Source organism: Dermacentor albipictus, chromosome 2, assembly GCF_038994185.2.
Source record: "Dermacentor albipictus isolate Rhodes 1998 colony chromosome 2, USDA_Dalb.pri_finalv2, whole genome shotgun sequence".
Taxonomy (NCBI): Eukaryota; Metazoa; Arthropoda; class Arachnida; order Ixodida; family Ixodidae; genus Dermacentor; species Dermacentor albipictus.
The window spans coordinates 75759297-75777417 of NC_091822.1; the positions used below are offsets into that span (position 1 = coordinate 75759297).

Sequence of the window (18121 nt, forward strand, 5' to 3'; positions counted from 1 at the left end):
CAAGTATGCGTAAGCATTGCCCAATTGGCTGGCGTCCATACAGCCTTGTGTCATTATCCATCTTATCAAACTTGATCCCACAAGTATAAAGCCTTCTCAACCCTTATTGGTTCTGATCAACCTCATCGCAAGTGATCTCATACTTATCAACCCTTATCTTGAAAACTGTAGCTTTTACATTCTGACTGATCACTAGCTGTTAACCTTCGTTATCAAGAACAAGAGTTCCTCGTACGCATTACATCAGCTTCGGTATCTTCCCTTTATCACCGAATTTTCTGCGGACTTCCGCCATACCGGTGGGACCGAAAATGAGGGAGTTGACGCACTGCCGCGGATTGGCGCTGCAGGCCTGTGCCATAGGGATTTCCAAATTCTAACTTTCGCCCAGCAAAACGACCCCGGCCTACGCCAATTACGGGGAAAATTTCGTCGCTCCAGCTTGCAGAAGGACGGCTTTCCTACCGAACAACATTGATCACGTGCGACACATCGCAGGCAGGTCCGCGCCCATTTGTGTCCCATGAGTTTCGGCAGCCAACATTCGATTCGCTGTACGGTCTAGGCAATCCTGGCATCAGAGTGACACAGAGGCTTATCGCAGTGAGTTTCGTCTGGCCAGGGATCAAAAAAGCTGTTCAAAGCTGGAAAAAACGCTGCGAAGCCTGTCAAATTGTGAAAGTGAGCCGGCGCTTACGATCAGCGGTGCAGTCGTGTCGACCATGGGAGAGCTGTTCCGATAACGTGTATTTAGGCTCGGTGGTGCCTCTTCCGCCCTGCCGATGTTTCAAGTACCTGTGATGATGTGGATAGTGGCGTGTGGATGGGATAATACCAGCTTGGAGTAATGAATGTGTTGTGGCAACAACAAGAAGAGAATTGGTGATGGTGACTGCGGAAGAATACCACGTGCCACCAACAAGGAAGCGGCGTGCAGAGCGCGCAGAACATGAGAGCGAGTGAAAGTCTCGAACGGCAGCTAGCTGAAGGGCGTTTCAAGGCTCGATGACCGGTGGCCGGATGTACTGCTACCGTGCGGACCTGGTCGAGATCCCGCTCCTGGCTGAGCTCTCCTGTGCACCAGCGGCCTGCTCTTACAGCGGCGTGTTGCAATGCTTCCTGCGGCCACCTGAACTTGAGCTGCCTGTCTGCCGACCGAGCCCGACGTTCTAGCGGCAGAGGCGTTACAGGCCAGGCGTTACGGGCCAGCTACAGCAGTGGCACGGTGTTCTGCTGGCCTGCTGTTCTCCTGCTACCACGTCGCGACAAGCTGCTGCGTGATGATGATGGCGTAAGACATGGCCGTTGCAAGCGACACACCAGCTGTCTTCAAGTGTCAAACGACGCAGCGACGCACAACGCAACGACAACCGTCATGGTCACCGCAACGACGACGCAAACCGGTGAGTCGTGATGCATGAGTGGCAGATGCTTATATAGAAGGACAAACGACTTCCTAATTCTAGTACGCGTGTATGTAAATGTATTCTGTTAGCGTGTCTATATAAAGTCTACATCTGTGTTGCATGTAAAAAGCTTCCGTCTGGCGTGTCGTTATTAAGAGGATCCGGGGCCCAACGGGAACAGCAAGTCCGTTTCCATCACAGTATCCGTCAGGTGTCTCGAATGGTGCTCAGGGTGGCATGATGCGACGCCTCTACAAACCACGGCCGAAACAGTGGCGGAATAATTTTTTGTTACGTGAGTTTGGCGGTACGGTTGCCCTTTGCGAATAACTACTGGTGGAGGCCGACAATTCCGAAGCTTGCTTTTTTCTGCCCCGGCGAGACTGCTTGGCACACGCCTTCATAACACCAAGGCTTATCACCCACAAAATAACGCATGGTCGAGCGTCAATACCGACAAAGGCGTCGTTGACCGCCACGCTCAAAAGACAGCACTTGGTGGAAAGGCTGGAACTACTGCGGCTGTGAACAGCAATCAAGGATGACCTTGTAGTTACTGCAGACGACATACGCTATGGATAACCAATCCGCGTACGAGGCCTGTTTTTTGGAATCCAGCAAGGCACACCGCCAGCGGCCACACAGCACTTACGCTACATTTCTCGCTCGACCAGCTTCGGCCTGCACTCCACGTATCGTCCGTGGGCAGCCTGTGTTAGTTTGCCGACAATGCACACAACGACGCCCGTCTTTCTTTGGCGTGGTTCTATTAGGTCACCATTGAATCCATTCTATGAAGGCATTTTCGTATGGTTTCGCATTCAGAGAAAGCCTTGAAGATTGACGTTCGCGGAAAAGAAGAGACAGTGTCGTGCGGCCACGTGAAATCTTGAACATTATCTCTTCATTCTTTCCAGTATTCAGACCTAAGCCTCCGGCATTCTAATGGGCCCTTAGAGTCACCGTCCATCACTTCGTTGTCCGCGCTTCTCACAAAACCGGTTTGCCTGGCCGTGGGGGTCATTGTTCCTTGCTGACCCGACAGGGCTCCACCACAGCCATTCGGCAAGCCTGCTTTTAGCTTTGAATAAAGTCCGTCGACTCTCCGTTTTCAACCTGTCAAAAGCGTGTATTCCTTGCCTCCGCTAAACCGAGTTCCCACAACCTCCATCGTTCAATCTTGCGTGCACAGTACTAACTCCATACGGCAAAGATAGGAATATATTACGCAATGTAACGCGATACAAACCAATTATTTTGATAAACGTTATTACACTGTTTTACCGAAAGTTCTTACAGCAAGGCTGCAGGGAGTTACACGTGAATTAGGCCGCATGGGACATCCAGCACTACAGGTAGGAGAATATTCCGAAATTTCATTATAGCTAGAAGCATTTAAGAGTATATTGCGAGAGCGCTCTTCAGAAAGAAGTTATGGTGCAAATAGATATAGCTAAGGCTTTTGATGTGGTACCATACAGTGTCCTCTCCTTGTTAATTAATTACGTAGGACTGTAGAGTGGGTAAAGATATGAAAAGGGCATATGAACGCTCATATAACAATTTGATTGTTAATGGTCGACTCAACGCCTACAAGCGCTTTCATCCATTGCATAGAGTTGTACATTATGTCCTCTACTTATTGCTTTATTCTGCCAGCTTCTCCACAGAATAATAGTTAATAGTACAGAAGTTACAGGTTTACGATACAATCATGTGAATTGCATGCTCTAGCTGATGCCGATGACGTTGCCCTATTTTCTGCAGACGGATATGTTAGCTCATTATTAAGAATAATTTAAAGGCGATATATCAAAATAGTGTTGGTCTCTGGCATGGTAATTGGAATTCCACATTCGTTGTTTTTCAGAATATGCACTGGCTCACAACACCTAGCCGTTACGTGGGGGTAGTTTTTGATTGGAATTGTGAGAATGGGTCACTCTGACTCGATAAATCTGATGAAATGCCGACGATGGTCGCAGCATGGAGTGTACGTGGATTGTCAATTTTTGCACGTGCTACTGTTTGTAGCATTTTTCTCACAGCTAAAATTATGTAACTTCTTCAGGCACTGTACTGCACACGTAAGCACATTAAAAAATTTCACCGCATGGTTGTCACGTTCGTCTGCTGCCCTACCTGGGAGCGAATATAGAGGACAAAATTTTTTCGTCGAGTAAAGAAAGGTGGTCTGTCGTTGCCTGGCTGTTTCTTCAGCAAGTTGTTCGAGGTTCACATTGAGAAGAGACGAAAAAGTGTAGTTTCTGTGTAGTTTTTTGAAACCATGCTGACTGTTGCCATGCCTGTTTTTTTTTCAGCCATTGGCCGTCCTACACAATGTCACGGTTTTTCCACGTAGTTGTGACGTATAATCAGTTTCTCAGAACAAGATTTTCACTTCAGTACCTTTCCCATGCAGAAAGAAAGCATCTTACGAGGGATCTTGCTGAGCGTGTTAACTGTGCCATTGTATGGTTTAATGTTTTAGGAAGGGCGTGTTCAAGATGTACTCGAAAGGTTTCAACATGTGTGGACACCACCGAACTTTAAACATTCTTCTTGAAGCTTCATGCGAGAACCTTGCCTGTTAAAATGTGGTTAGAAGAAAGATGGATTTATGTGCAATAGTTAAGTAGCTGCTTTCTGTGCAACTAACCTGAAACGATTGAAGATATTTTCATTGATTGTAATCATGCCTTATACATTTGAGACATATTACAGGAAACTCAAAGGCGTATCCCTCAATGCACGTGGTATTCGTTTTTTACCACCCCAAAATTATTCTATAAAGATGGAAGTTATCTCATTACTCCGGCTGCATACGGTCTGACGTAGTCTTTTGGCATACAGACGCTGTGATGTTAATGGCCGACCTGGCGCATGAATACATTGTGGAAGTTGTTATGAACCTACGTATTGTGTATATTACGATTGAATTCGATGCAGATGTGATGTCACTGTTCGATTCAACACACCTAAGGCGAGTCTGTTCTCTGATCACAATCATCTATTTCGGCTTAGATAGCCAAGCTGGAAAAAAAAAGTGGGTGTTAAACCCAGTGGATAAGAAACTCGGCGTCTGAGTTGGGGGTCGTAGGTTCTAAACTCACCCTCGACAATGTTTCTTCTTTCGAATTTATTCTGCTGTTCATTTATTTGCAGCAGTTTGCCTTACGTGACAGAGACCAACGGGTGGCTTAGCACAGAAGTGCTTACGCATGTAAATAAGAATATTTTAGCTGCCATGTCTTACGACTTCAGCTGATGAGCACAAGTACCTTAGGAGCGATACCAAAGTACGCTTTAATGCAAATTAGTTCAGGAGAAACCTGGGAGGTAGCAACAGTTTCCTGTTAGGATGAATAAATTATCAGGTCTGGATGACAGCTTTGTAGTTGAAGAAAATTTGCCGCGGTACGGCGGTACGCGGTAAACGCGGATTAATGGCGTTGCTCACCTCACTTGCCCACGTTAGGTTATTTATATTGGGGCGCTATAATTTAACCAGCTTACTTTCACTATTTCACAAGTTTTTGTAGACACCTGTCATAAATTCTCAGACACAGGGATCACTACATTACTACATGCTTTCTTGTTCTGCAAGAACACAAGTCGTTTGACCTGAACATTCACTTATGATTTGCGTGTTCCCTTCCTTCGTTCCCTCTCCTTTCCTTTGCAACTTTAGCGAATGGGTGGTGAAATGCACTCATAAGTAAGTTTAGGAAAACATAAGGCCTGCAAATAGAAGAGATACAATGAAACATTTTCATTTGCCTTCTGGGCACTTATAATGTACAATTTACAACGGGGTTCCTCTTCGGTGGAGCAACAAAGCATAGCCGCAGTGAAAGTCGTCTACATTGATGGATCATGTGCTTCAATAAGGCACTTGATCAACACGTCAATATTGCGACATTGTTTTTAATTCCACTTGAGAAATTGTGTTGTAGGACGAAATGACGCAGTAAACGTAATATCTTTTCCCCAGAATGAAGCGTGAAAGAAAACTAGAGGCGGCCCTTACTGGAACTTGCGGAGAAGAACTGCCCCAGCGGGACGAATGCCCCGTTGAACTGATAGATGGCCTGTGGACTTTGGAGAGGTGTCTCCGGATGTCGTTCGCGGTCAGCCAATAGAGAGTTGTATCTCAGCGAGCCAGCGGGCCAGCGCAGACGCCAGCGTGCATGCGCGGTACAACATGCGCAGTGACGTATTTACGGCTTGATGACGGCTTGACGGCTCGCTGGGCTATAAATCTTTAGTTTGAACGTGCGCTGATGTCAATAGAACGCTTTAGGTTAGGGTGCACAAGCTATGCGACACTCAAACCGCTGGTCGTGCAAAACAACGCACTGCCGAGCACAAAATTGTGCAAAGTACCCGTAATGGTACGCCCACACTAGCGACAAAAACGCGCGCGACACGCCGCACGCGGCAAGCGCCCGCGCGGCAGACGCGTGCGGGCAAGTCCACAGTCGCGTTTTGCGGCACGCGGCAGCGGCCCGTGGAGTCCCGCGTTGTCTCGTTCCATTCGATACTTCTCGCGACAACGCGCTCTCCGTTCTGCCCATTGCGTCTTTCATCGGAAGTGTCTGTGTTTTTTTGCGCCACTGCCGGCCACGCTCAGGCATGTCGGATAGGACGAGGAGCTACTGGTGACTGTGAACACTATAATACTTGTTTGTTCTTTACGTGTGCGACGCCGACGTGCCAGACAGCGCACGAGAAAGTTTTGAGTGCGGTACAGGGACACTGAGGGCCAGGCGCACACTCTGCTTCCCCACCTTCACCAATTACTCACGTGTCATGCCAAACTGCTGTCCATAATGTGCCAGCGGTTGGCGCGCAGCTCCTTGTCCGACGCTCGATTTATCATAGAGGTACGCATATCCGCGAACGGTTTCCAAAAACGCCTCCATTGCGAGGCGAATTCTTCGTCGACGCCTCAGTGGCGGTGTGGTAAGGCTTAACAAAAACAGCCCCCTTGACTGGAAATGGCCTCTGAGATTTTACGGCGCGCGTGTCACTGTTGAGTCTCAGAGCCCATAGATTATGATTCTTTGCTTATGCGACAGGTGGCGCCACAACAGCGCGGCTCGTAAAGCGGCTCGCTTCTGATTGGTGGACGTTTCGCGTCTGCCGCGAAAAATGGGTCTCGCACCCATTCGCGCGTTTGCCGCGCGTTGCTGCCGCTTTTCGTGAATCTTGCCGCGCGCGACAGCACCGCTCGCCGTGCGCGATGTGTCGCGCGCGTTTTTGTCGCTAGTGTGGACGTACCATAATAGAGTTCGCGTCTCCAAACGCTTGGGTGTGGCTAAGGTACACTAAGGTACACTGTTCTCAAACTCCCTAAATTCCCTGCTCAAGGCGTAATTTAGGAATAAATTGTACACATTGTTCCTTTCTGGTGAAGGATCCTGAGTGTGAGTATATATAGCTCTGCTTACAAATAGGCGGCAAGTACCTTGTGGACATGACATACGCCGTTAATAAAACGATCTCTTCAAAAAATCCACAACGTGAATTCAGTTGCATTTCCTCTGTAGCCTCATGGTATTTTCCCACAGATGTCAATTTGCCATTCAAGCTAAGATTTACAAACACTTGTAGAAAAGCTATATACAGACCTGTGGTCCCCATTAATGAAGGGAGAAAGCTGGTACAATATTTGGCTCGTTCAAGGAAACGAACAAGTGCAGAAGCTGTTGCCTAAATTGCTGCGTAACAAGAAAGCGTTCGTCTAAGCTTCACTGTCAGTATCGCACCCAGATTACGTCTCCCTCTTGAAGCGTCTCTTAGCCTGCAAATGTACATAGACGTCACCATAATCACAATCACCACAGGACGTTCACCTGCAGCTCTTCCCTCCCGAAATAAGGCCCACGTGTAATGCGATGCTCGATAAGCTTACTACTGCATATTTTTTTAAATTCGGAAGGCTTCCCTATGTCATAAAACATGATATGGATAAATGTTATATGTGCACTTATAATTGGTTGCGCTTGGTGAAGTCCAGCAATCATCTATGATGCGGACTATAATGCCACAGGTTAGAGTCTAGTGGGTGGCTTGGATGTAGCCCTACATTTGACAGGTAGGGGGGTTTTGATGAGCGCAGTCCCGCACAATTTCACCATAGGTATGGTAGACCTTCGAGGGCCGCTGGGTGAGGGCAGAAGCGACAGGTCGCGCCAAAGGCTGCTCAATGGTCTGAAGATCTTGAAGAGGTTGCAGCTGGCGTTAGTGCAGCTCCCACACGCAGCCTACTCAAGGCAACCTCCTCACGGGGGGAGAATCCAGGTAGCAGGACTAATCGACACGGAGTTATCGATGCACCTGTTGATCGGTGAAGTACTGCCTTCTTTGATAGCCACGAGACCACGAAGTGTTCTCTGAAGAGCGGCACAGGTGGAACGTGGTGACTCGCTGTGCTTGCCTGAGTGTATGCTGAGAAACAAACTCAATAGCTACGTTTTCTTAAAGCTTATCTTGATGTACTTGCTGGCCGGCTGAGCACGCTGGCTGGCTAAACCCCTTCCCAACCTTTTTAGGAAAATTGAAAATAGTCACTGCGATAATGCAGCACCTCTGTGCGGGGATCCGGAGAGACTTTCGCATTATATACTGAATGTATAAAACACGTACTTGCACTGAAATTCGGGAGGACAGCGTCAGCTCTACGAGTGACCGCGTCAGGAAATATGCATGGGCGTGTGTTCAAGCTAGTTGCCGAATTTCAGTGTCTTTATTGAAATCCTGCAGCTCACAAATGTTGCATGTCCTTGACTGCCTTATAGTTGCGGAGACTGAATGGACAAGATAATAATTAAGCAGTGACTGATAATGATTGATAGCATTGATTAGCATCCCTGCAGAACATGCGATAAATAGCTCTGGCTTCGCGCGTTGCGGATACTGCAGTAAGCCTGTAGCATAGGTGTGGTAACCTCGCTATGGCAGGCAGTTTGTAACAGATGGTGAAGGTGAAGCTAGATAAGTGGACATATTGTTAAGTAAAGAGAACACAATGTATAGAGTGTACTGACGCTGCGATGCAAGTCTGTCACCCTAATTGTGGACAGCTCGCACGCAGAATGACATCGTTGTCCTTCTAGTCTTTACACAGCGAAGGCTGTTTTCTTTCGGTTTCACTAGTCACGTAGCATTAGTCCCAGCTGTGAAAGCGCTGTCTAGGGCCAGCTAAGTGCTCCCAACTTTAAGGAACTTTCGCTAGACGTAGCGATTGTGTGTGTTATTCAGGGAAATAGGAAATTCTGTCACTATATAGGGAAGTATTTTACTTTGAAGAAAGCAGTGCTGCGTCGCCGCAAGAACCGATATCTATAATTGCTGCCATGAAGGCGTGTTTTCCTTTCTTTGACCGCCGATCACCTTCGCGTTGCCATGGGAAGTATGACTTATAATCGCAGTGCAGCTTAGTGAACGCATCATACCAAGGAAACTACAAGGTGTGGATGCTCTGGGCTGGTTACCGAAGCATTATATTGCACTGCTGCTGTTGTACTGTGGATGTCCGTGCATTTTAAAGACAATTTTTAGCGGTCACCTGCTAAACAAGAGCATGCCGCAATACCGTGGAATGAAGTACGGCAAATATCTGCGTAATCTGATATGTGCAAAAATTACTGCCGAGTACGACAAGGTGGTCTTGGCGCTGAGTAGCAGAGAAGTGCATGACAAACAAGCAAATATTATTATGCATCTTTTGCGTAGGTGTCTTGAAGTGGTACACAGCATTGACATTGTTATATACTGTAAGAGAGGTCGGGTGCCCATCTTTGCTACAGTCCCAGAAAGGTTCCTTGTAAGTCTGGTTTTGCATGTTGTGAAAATGTAAGTTTGTTCTCCGGTCAATTAGTTCATGCTAGGCATTGTTGTTCAACTAACAACTTTCTCTTCGATATACCTTCAGCTTTAGTTAAGTAAATAAACATCAATTAAATATTTCAAATCGAGATTGGAAATGAAGGTAAACACAAGCTTCGCAGTCTATTTACACTACAGGATATTTTTGTGTGCAGAATTCACATTATAAAACTGAGCAACCGCGCTAGCGAACATCTAGGAAAATCTAGGAAACCTTAAAATCCAAGTTAAGCGAAAACTAGCTTCAGAGGTTGGCAATACTGGCAGCCAGACATGCTGATCAGAGGGAGATGGGCTGTGATTGGAGCCTGCTGACACGAACTACGTCAGTGGATGTGATTGCGGATGGCCTAGTCGGAGATGCAGGAATGATCTCGTAGCTGACGTACGTGACAGGACGGAAGACACGGCAGTGACCAAAGTACAGTGACAGCAGCTTCCCCCACAAGCATACACGACGGAACGGGTGGTTGTCTTGACGCCGGTTGTCATACAGGCTCTCTTGGTCGGCGTATGAGCCAGAGAGGCGAAAGCGGGAAATATTCCTGGCACGGTCGGCTAAACGCCTGGGCATCGCTTTAGCAGCACATGTAGAGTGACCAGATGTAACGTTTTTTCACGGCCAGAAAGCACGTAGGAAGGTGAATATCTTGCCGTATCGTGGCATCATGAATTCTAGGCAAACGTTACGTAGGACAGCGCAAGATCCTAGTCACTGTGGTCTAGTGAGTCACAGACTACGAACATGTACGCCTGGCTGCTATTTAAGGGCTTGGTGACACCGTATGTTTGAATATGGTAGGAAGTGACCAACTTATGCTGCGTTATTCAAGAGCGCAAGTTCTCATGGTTCATCATGGTCATCATGATGATCATCATCGTCAGTCTATTTTATGTCCACTGCAGTAACACCTCTCCCTGTGATCACCAATTACCCCTGTCCTGCGCCAACCGATTCCAACTAGCGCCGGCGAATTTCCTAATTTCATCGTCCTAACTAGTCTTCTGCCGTCCTTGACTGCGCTTTTCTTCTCTTGGTACCCATTCTGTAACCCTAATTGTCGAACGGTTGTCTAACCAGTGCCTTACATAACCTGCCCAGCTCAATTTCTTCCTCTTAATTTCAATAAGAATATCGGCTATATCTGTTTGCTCTCTGATCCAAACAGCTCTCTTTCTGTCTCTTAACGTTATGCCCAGAATTCTTCGTTCCATCGCCCTTTGCGTGGTCCTTAACTTGTTCTCAAGCTTTTTTGTTAGTTTTCAAGTCATGGCCCCATATGTCAGCACTGGTAAAGTGTATTGATTGTACACCTTCATTTTCAATGATAATAGTAAACTTCCACTTAGGAGCTGACAATGTCTGCGTATGCGATTCAACCCATTTTTTTCTATGAATTTCCATCTGGTGATGAGGGTTCCCTGGGATTAGTTGACCTAGGTGAACCTACTCCTTCACAGAATGTAGCGGCTGACTGGCGATCCTGAACTCTTGTTGCATTGCCCGGCTATTGATAATTATCTTTGTCTTCTGCATACTAATCTTCAACCCCAATCTTACACTGTCTCTGTTAAGGCCCTCCATCATTTGTTGTAACTTTTCTGCAGTGTTGCTGCATGGAACAATGTCATCTTCAAACCGAATGTTTTGCTGAGATATTAGCCTCTTAAGCCTTCGATATTTAATAACTTCAATACTTCTTCCGAGCACGAATACGATCAAAAAGATGTGGCTGTGGTCCGTGAGCAACGGGCGTGAGGCCCGATGGTGTAAAATGACGTTTTACGGGAGGCAGTCGACTGCGGCACTAGCAAAGCTGGTGGGGAGTGCTCAAGTTACCTCATATCTGGTCGCAATATGGAGGAAGCTCTACGAACTAGAATAAGACCAAACAAGGTGACTACAGGCGAAGCCTCGTTACGTCTTTGGTCTACACGACGTATGTGGTTCGCAACCTTACATTCGTACGGTTGCCATGCGACTGCTCGTGACGGGACTGCAGTTGCAACCAGGTTAAATACACTGAAAGGCATATTTTCCTTTGTTATATTCTCTTCAATTGCGCGATCGGAAGTAATTTATTTTCATGGCGACTATCAAGCTGATGAGTGAAAACTAGGAATTTACCAGTTTTGAAAGTTCAGTTCGATGAAAAGACAATCGAACTTTATTCGCATTTACTCCTCTTCTTTGAAGTCCTGGCGCCTAAATACTCTTTCAATAACAATTTGGCGGGACTGATTCCTATAAGAAGCGACCACAATGTGACAGCGACCGATTGCAAGAATTTTTGTGCGCTATGCTTTGGTTGCACGTTAGGTAACCAGAAGTTGCCGAAGGTATTCTGGTGCTTGTTACTACGTAGCCTGACATAATTCGTGATTTGCACAGGGTTGTTCAACACCACAAGTGAGCTCTCTAAACAATGGTGGCAGTAGCTTTGCAAACTGTAATTTTCTTTCTGTAATTTTGCCATAGTTTCATGTTAGCATAGTCCCAGAAGGGCAACAGCCAAAGCAACTTGTTTTGTAGCTTATTCTGACACCTATTCCTTTCACTTTGTCCTAAACAGGTAACAATGCGCTACATGCTCTGACATCGAATGCAGAATGCATGAAGCTGAAGATTGTCTTGAAAAACCACACAGGTGAAAGCGTCTCTGTGGACTACGAGAAAATCAAGGTCGCGTCGGAGAAAGAGCACTTTAAGCTTTCCCTAGGACGATTTTTGGGTCCGAAGGGTAAGAAACAAAAATATATTTCAGTGAAAGAAAGCGTGTAGAAAAACTCGCTGCTTCATTTACGATTGTTTTACCTATATCGTTTTGCATAATTATGAGCAACAGTTTTGTAGAGTAAGTTACTACTGTGCGGAACTTGCGCGTTGGGGGCGAAAACTGTGTGAGATGAAGAACTTTATAGGGAGCTCCGTCAAAGCATCACTTTTGTGAACACTATCGGTGCGTCACTGCATGAAATGTTTACCAGCACTTTAGGAAATCAGAGCACGCTAGTAACAATGATACATAGGCCATCTGGGGTAGATTACTGCGTAACCAATGAAGCATGCAAAGCCAGAAGAAAAATAATCTAAATGACGGATGGCAGTTGAATGGAGGAATTAACCAAATGAAAATCATGGGTACATCTTTCATTCAATCTTAAAGTTTTCTTAGAACTGATGTTGGACAGTGCGAAAAAGCAAGGACTAGAAGAAAGAAATGCCATAGGCACGCACCGGCTGCCCATTGGAAGTTTACTTGTAGTTCACCAGCCATTTTATACCTTTCGTGGTAGTAGTCATATGTGCACCAGTCACACATACATTATCAAAATCAGCGTAGTCCTAATCTTGCCGGCGAAAAAAAAAGCAATTTTATTTTTCGACAAAGCAAGACAGGAAGATCCTAATTATGTACCTCCTTCCTTTCGGATATGAAATGCCTCAAGTATTGAACTTTCCCTCTTACTTTTTCCTTTCCCTATGGATTTTGTCTTTTCAAATACAGGAACGCATGCGCAACTAGGTTACAATGTCTTGCTAAATTACTTCCATAACCGTTATTTACGTTACTGCAGTGCTGACGTGTTCTGTCTTTGAAACGCTGTCCCGTTTGTCCTATTTAACATGTCTTGCCACAGGTATTCGATACATAACGTTGCAAGCGCAGTCAGTGAAACGAGTTTTATGAATAGTAAAGCACAATAATAAATTTCAAACAAGCAAACAAAGAAAAGAATAGGGAGAAAATAGAAGTACACGTGGTGCCATACTTGTACAAGCTTTCGCACAATCTGAAGAAAGTTTCTGGTAGACATTATGGTTTTCAGTGCCCTGTGCAAGCTGTCCCCGTTATGCGATGGTATGAAAACGCTCGAAAGGCCCCTAGACATCACCAGTCGTGAGAGTAATTTCACTGACTGCACTCGCAACGTTTCCTATCAGACACTGATAAACTATGGCAAAATAAATAAACAACTTTATGCGGCCGAATCATTCAATAGAGTACTTGCTTTCCTGGACGTTGAGAAAGAAGGGATAGACAAAGGGGAGGAAAGACAGGGAGGTTAGCCTGTGTAGGTACCGGCTGGCTACCCTGTGCCGGGGAAAGGACCAAAGAGAATAAAAGGAGAAAGAACAAAAGAGGGTAAGAAAAGGAAACCGGAAAATTCACACAGTAACGCGATACTACGCGCTACAACACTGAAAGATGGTGGCGCAATACGCATGTCTTTAAAAACTTCAGCAAAGACCTTAAGGCCTTGAGTGCCGAAACCCGTCTGGACCAGTGTCCTTGAGCTTTTTCCTCTGTGCAGTGGCGATTGTCCAGTTTTTCGAGCGCGGTCACGAGCACCTTTCTTGGGACTTTGAAACGGGGACAGTCACAAATGAGGTGCTCAATCGTCTCCTCGTAGCCACCGGTGTCGCAAGTAGGGCTGTCGGCCATTCTAATGCGGAATGAATAGGAGTTCGTGAATGCCACGCCGAGCCACAGGCGGCACAGAAGTGTTGCTTCCGCTCGTGGTAACCCTGGTGGCTGACGGGGTTGCAGAAGTGGATCCAATCTGTGGAGACGTGCGTTTGTTAATTCACTGGTGTTCCACAGATTCTGCGTAAGCTCGCGAGTGAGGAAGCGAAGACTTGTGGTTGCATCTGTTCGTGACAGTGGTATTGGTATAACATGGTAGCCATCGTGGGCCGATCGGGCGGCGTCATCAGTACTGTTATTCCCGAAATTCCGCATTGACCTGGTATCCACTGGAAGATGATGTTGTGTCTCTTGTTGATTGCGTAATCCTGGAGTAGCCGGATGTCTGCGACTAGCCGCACATTTGGTCAGTGATTGAAAGGCGACATCAGAGACTGGAAAGCTACCTTCGAGTCACATAAGATGGACCATGAATGGAATGATTTGTGACCAATAAACTCCAGAGCGGCACGGAGAGCTGCGAGTTCTGCAGCCGTCGATAGTGTAATGTGTGACGTCTCGACCTTGAGGGTGACATAATCTGTGGGAATTACCACTGCTCCAGCTGAACTTTTAGAGGAGACAGAACCGTCTGTGTAAACGTAGACGCGCTCTTTGTACTTGTCATGTAGGAATGAAAGCATGCTTTGTTTGAGGGAAAACTATGACATCTCCATTTTTTTTTCATACCGGGAATAACAAGAAGAGCATGGAGTGGATGGAGGCGCCACAGCAGTAGAGATGGTCGGGCTGCAGGCGTTAAATTCGACGGTAAAGTTCGATGGTTGGTGGCAATAATCCTGCTAAACGCTAAACAAGGTCGAGCGGCAGGGTTGGAGGCGAGGTGATCCGATGAAAGTCGGGCGAAGTTCCTGGTATGCATCCTTAAAGCATCGACTTGAAGATACGTGTTGATGGGGTGGTCATGCGCGATGGCTATTGTTGCTGCCGTGGATGCACACCTGGGAAGGCCAAGGAAAATTCCCAGAGCTTGAGCGTGTACAGATTGGAGGGCACAGAGGTTGATCTTACCGGTCCCACCCAGTACAGGTAAGCTATAGCGCAGGAGATCGAGGAACAGCGCATTGTAGAGTTGGAGCATCGCACTCACAGACGCACCCCATGACTTTACCGCAAGAAATCGGAGCACGTGGATTATCATGACTAATTTCCTTTTTAGGTAGGAGATATGAAGACTCCAGGAGAGGTCTCGGTCTATTATCACTCCTAGAAAGCGGTGCGTCTTCTCGTAGGCAATCGGCTGTCCATTAATTCTGACAACGTACGGTTTCATTGTTTGCGCGTGAAAGTGACCACAGAGCACTTCTCTGAGGACACCTCCAGACCTCCTGCTCGAAGATAACCTGATGTTAGTGTGGCCGCTTTTTGAAGTCTGGCGCGCACCTTAGGACGCGTCGCTCCTGGTGACCAAATGCATATATCGTCTGCATAGATCGACACATGGAAGGATTGCGGTAGGGTATGAACCAGGTCGATGAGCACGAGGTTAAATAAAGTGGGGCAATATTTGATTCAGTTCAGGAAATAATTGGTTAACGCGACCTTCGTTGTTTACCTGTTGTATATAAAGATTCTCCCTATTGAATAACGCTAAAATATTCTGTACAACGATATACGCAGGTTGGGATTCGCTCATCCCATGCAACAACAGCAAATTTACCACTTTGGACAAGGACCACGACAGGCAGACATACAACTGTGCCGTGAAGTACCGCAGTGGCTGGTGGCACAACTACTGTCACATGGCTAACCCGAACGGCCTCAACTTGAACGGCGCGCACGACAGCTACGCCGACGGCATTGAGTGGAGCTCCCGGAATGGTTCAATGTTCCTGTACTACTACTCTTATCCCAGTGTGACGATGATGATACGTCCCCTGAAAATGAATACAAACCGCAAAAGCAGATGCGCACATGGATAAGGAAATAATACCTCTGGCAATATTGTGTATCTTGTCGTTTATGCAGCGTATTGCTTTCCGATCTTCTTTTGTGTCTCACATGCCAGTATTTATGCGCTTGCTCTGCAGTATTTTTTAAGTATACGAAATCGCTTTGCTTATCATTATGCAATGCCGTTACGCTCCAAGAAACTTTACAAATGTGGACAACTCTAGAAGCATAATTTGCGTAATGGGCCGATTGGGATCCTCATACAATGCACGCTCTATAGCAGTGACCATATATATACGTTGTATCTAATTAGAAAATAAAGCCTATTTAGTTGCCTGTGCAGCTCCACTGCTGGTTGTGAAAGAGCTACGCTTTCTCAGTGTGAACGTGTCTCTTTGAACTTTATTTGCGGCCGTGAGCTGGCAATGGTGAAGAAGACGCAGCCTTCTGGTGTTGTCTTGCGCACTGCACCATATTGCACCTTACAAGGCGATATTTCTGCATTTGATTGAATGAGCGAATGCCATAACTGTCGGCAATGTTTCTGAGGATGGCGTTGACAGCGTACTTGACGGCACTTTTTTGAGCGTTAACAAGTTACACTTGTTGTTTTAGGCCAAGCAATGATTCGGAAATGTTGCGAAAAATGAAGTTTGCCAACGCCCTGACGTGACGTATGCATTTTTTCGGTACTGTACTTGAAGACCAAACTCTTGAGTCAGGGGTGTGCTTCCAAAGTTATCTGAATTTAGCCCCTTCGTTAAACAAGTACTGACACACATTTTTGAAATTGAGCAAATACTACCGGTAACACGCATGTACCACGTACAACCGGGACACTTGGCGGGTATGCGGCCTGGCAAACGGTATTTGCAGGTATTATAGCGACGTTAGCCAAATGAAAAAAAATGGCACACGTTATATTACGTTGACTGTCAATGGCAACGGGTTAGCATTGAATCAATTTAGCCGTAGAGCGTATTGCCACCATCGAATTGCGATACGTGTAAAGCGTGTACTAAGCGGAACTCCTCTTCTGCGCTTTCCCAAGAAAACTCGGTGCCATCTCGCGCCACCTGCGGCAGTCCTAGGACAGCATCCGAAATTCATGGCGCGTTGGTTTGTGCGGACGCTGTGAAGCTCGTCACGTGACAACCGGGCTCCTCTCTCACGCTTCTTTCTTGTCACAATGTGCCATCTATTGGCGCTGCCGCAATTTTCTGCGCTGAAACCCCTCAATCTCCAAAAGTAGCGCCAACCGCTTCCCTCCTCCTCCGCTCGGCGCGGCTTCGATGGTGGCGCCGGCCATGCTGGCCCTGCCGTAGCAGACGACGGCTAACACGCTGCCGGAGGACATCCAGAGAAAAGTCCGTTCGCGCCCTGCGGAGCAGTTCTTGAGGCGAGATTTTGCTTCGTCAGTTGGTAACTGTCCTTAGGAACGTCGTGTTCGAAGTTCGTCGTTGCTGAAACACGACGTATGCATGTGGTGTGCTCAAACACGTGCGTAATTACCAGAGTTCCAGGTTTTGACAGCATGAAAATATGTGTGCGTGGTTTCGTAGGATCATTTACGTACATGCAGGATACTTTTGTTTGGCCTGCACGTGAGAGATTCCGACTGTTTGCGGCAAGCGATGCCGAGCAATAGGGCCGCTTCGGCTCCGCCCCTTTTGCAGATGTGTGTAGGTCATACACGGGTTGTGGCGGCCATGAGCAACGTTTTCACACATAGACGGTATAGATAACCTGAATAACATACCAGCACATGAAATCGTTATTTATTTATTTATTTATTTATTTATTTATTTATTTATTTATTTATTTATTTATTTATTTATTTATTTATTTATTTATTTATGATTGTGCAAATGGCTGGAATTAGATAGGAAGAACGAACTTGATGGCACAACTGGACAGAGGTTCCGAAAATATTTATGACCCCCCCCCCCTCCTCATTAGCACCAGTAGCACTTTGTTGAAGTGATAATTTTATATCTGCGTACCATATGCGTCTTTATTCTTTTGCGCTGTAAGGTTTCGTTGGGAAGCAGTGTTGCGTTAACTGGAACACTCAAGACGCACAACACAGAGGAAAATAATTGTTCTTAGGTTTTACGTCCCAAAAGTACGATTGATTCATGAGGCACGCCGTAATGGGGGACTCGGGATTAATTTTGACCAGCTCAGGTTGTTTGACGTGCCCCATGCACTGGACACGGGCGTCCTAGCATACTGCCCCCATCGATTGGCGGCCGCCGCGGCCGCCATATCCTCCCGCAACCTCGTGCTTAGCTGCGCCACACGAGAGCTGCTAAGCCACCGCGGCGGGTATAGACACAGAGAGAACAATAGGGCGGTAGGAACAAACAACCCTCAAATAGGTTTAGTAAAGGTGCTTATCACAGTCTTGCAAACAAGTATACAGCACACACAAATACA

General features: G+C 46.6%; 1 protein-coding gene across 1 annotated transcript; it reads left to right on the forward strand.

The window, feature by feature from the left end:
• Positions 1 to 661: 661 nt before the first annotated feature.
• On the forward strand, positions 662 to 16006 carry LOC135913082 (ficolin-1-like). The gene is made up of 3 exons (XM_065445751.2): positions 662 to 1403; positions 11873 to 12040; positions 15410 to 16006. Exons 1-3 carry the CDS (start codon positions 1376 to 1378, stop codon positions 15709 to 15711), a joined length of 498 nt encoding a protein of 165 aa, XP_065301823.1. The 5' UTR covers positions 662 to 1375; the 3' UTR covers positions 15712 to 16006.
• Positions 16007 to 18121: the final 2115 nt, after the last annotated feature.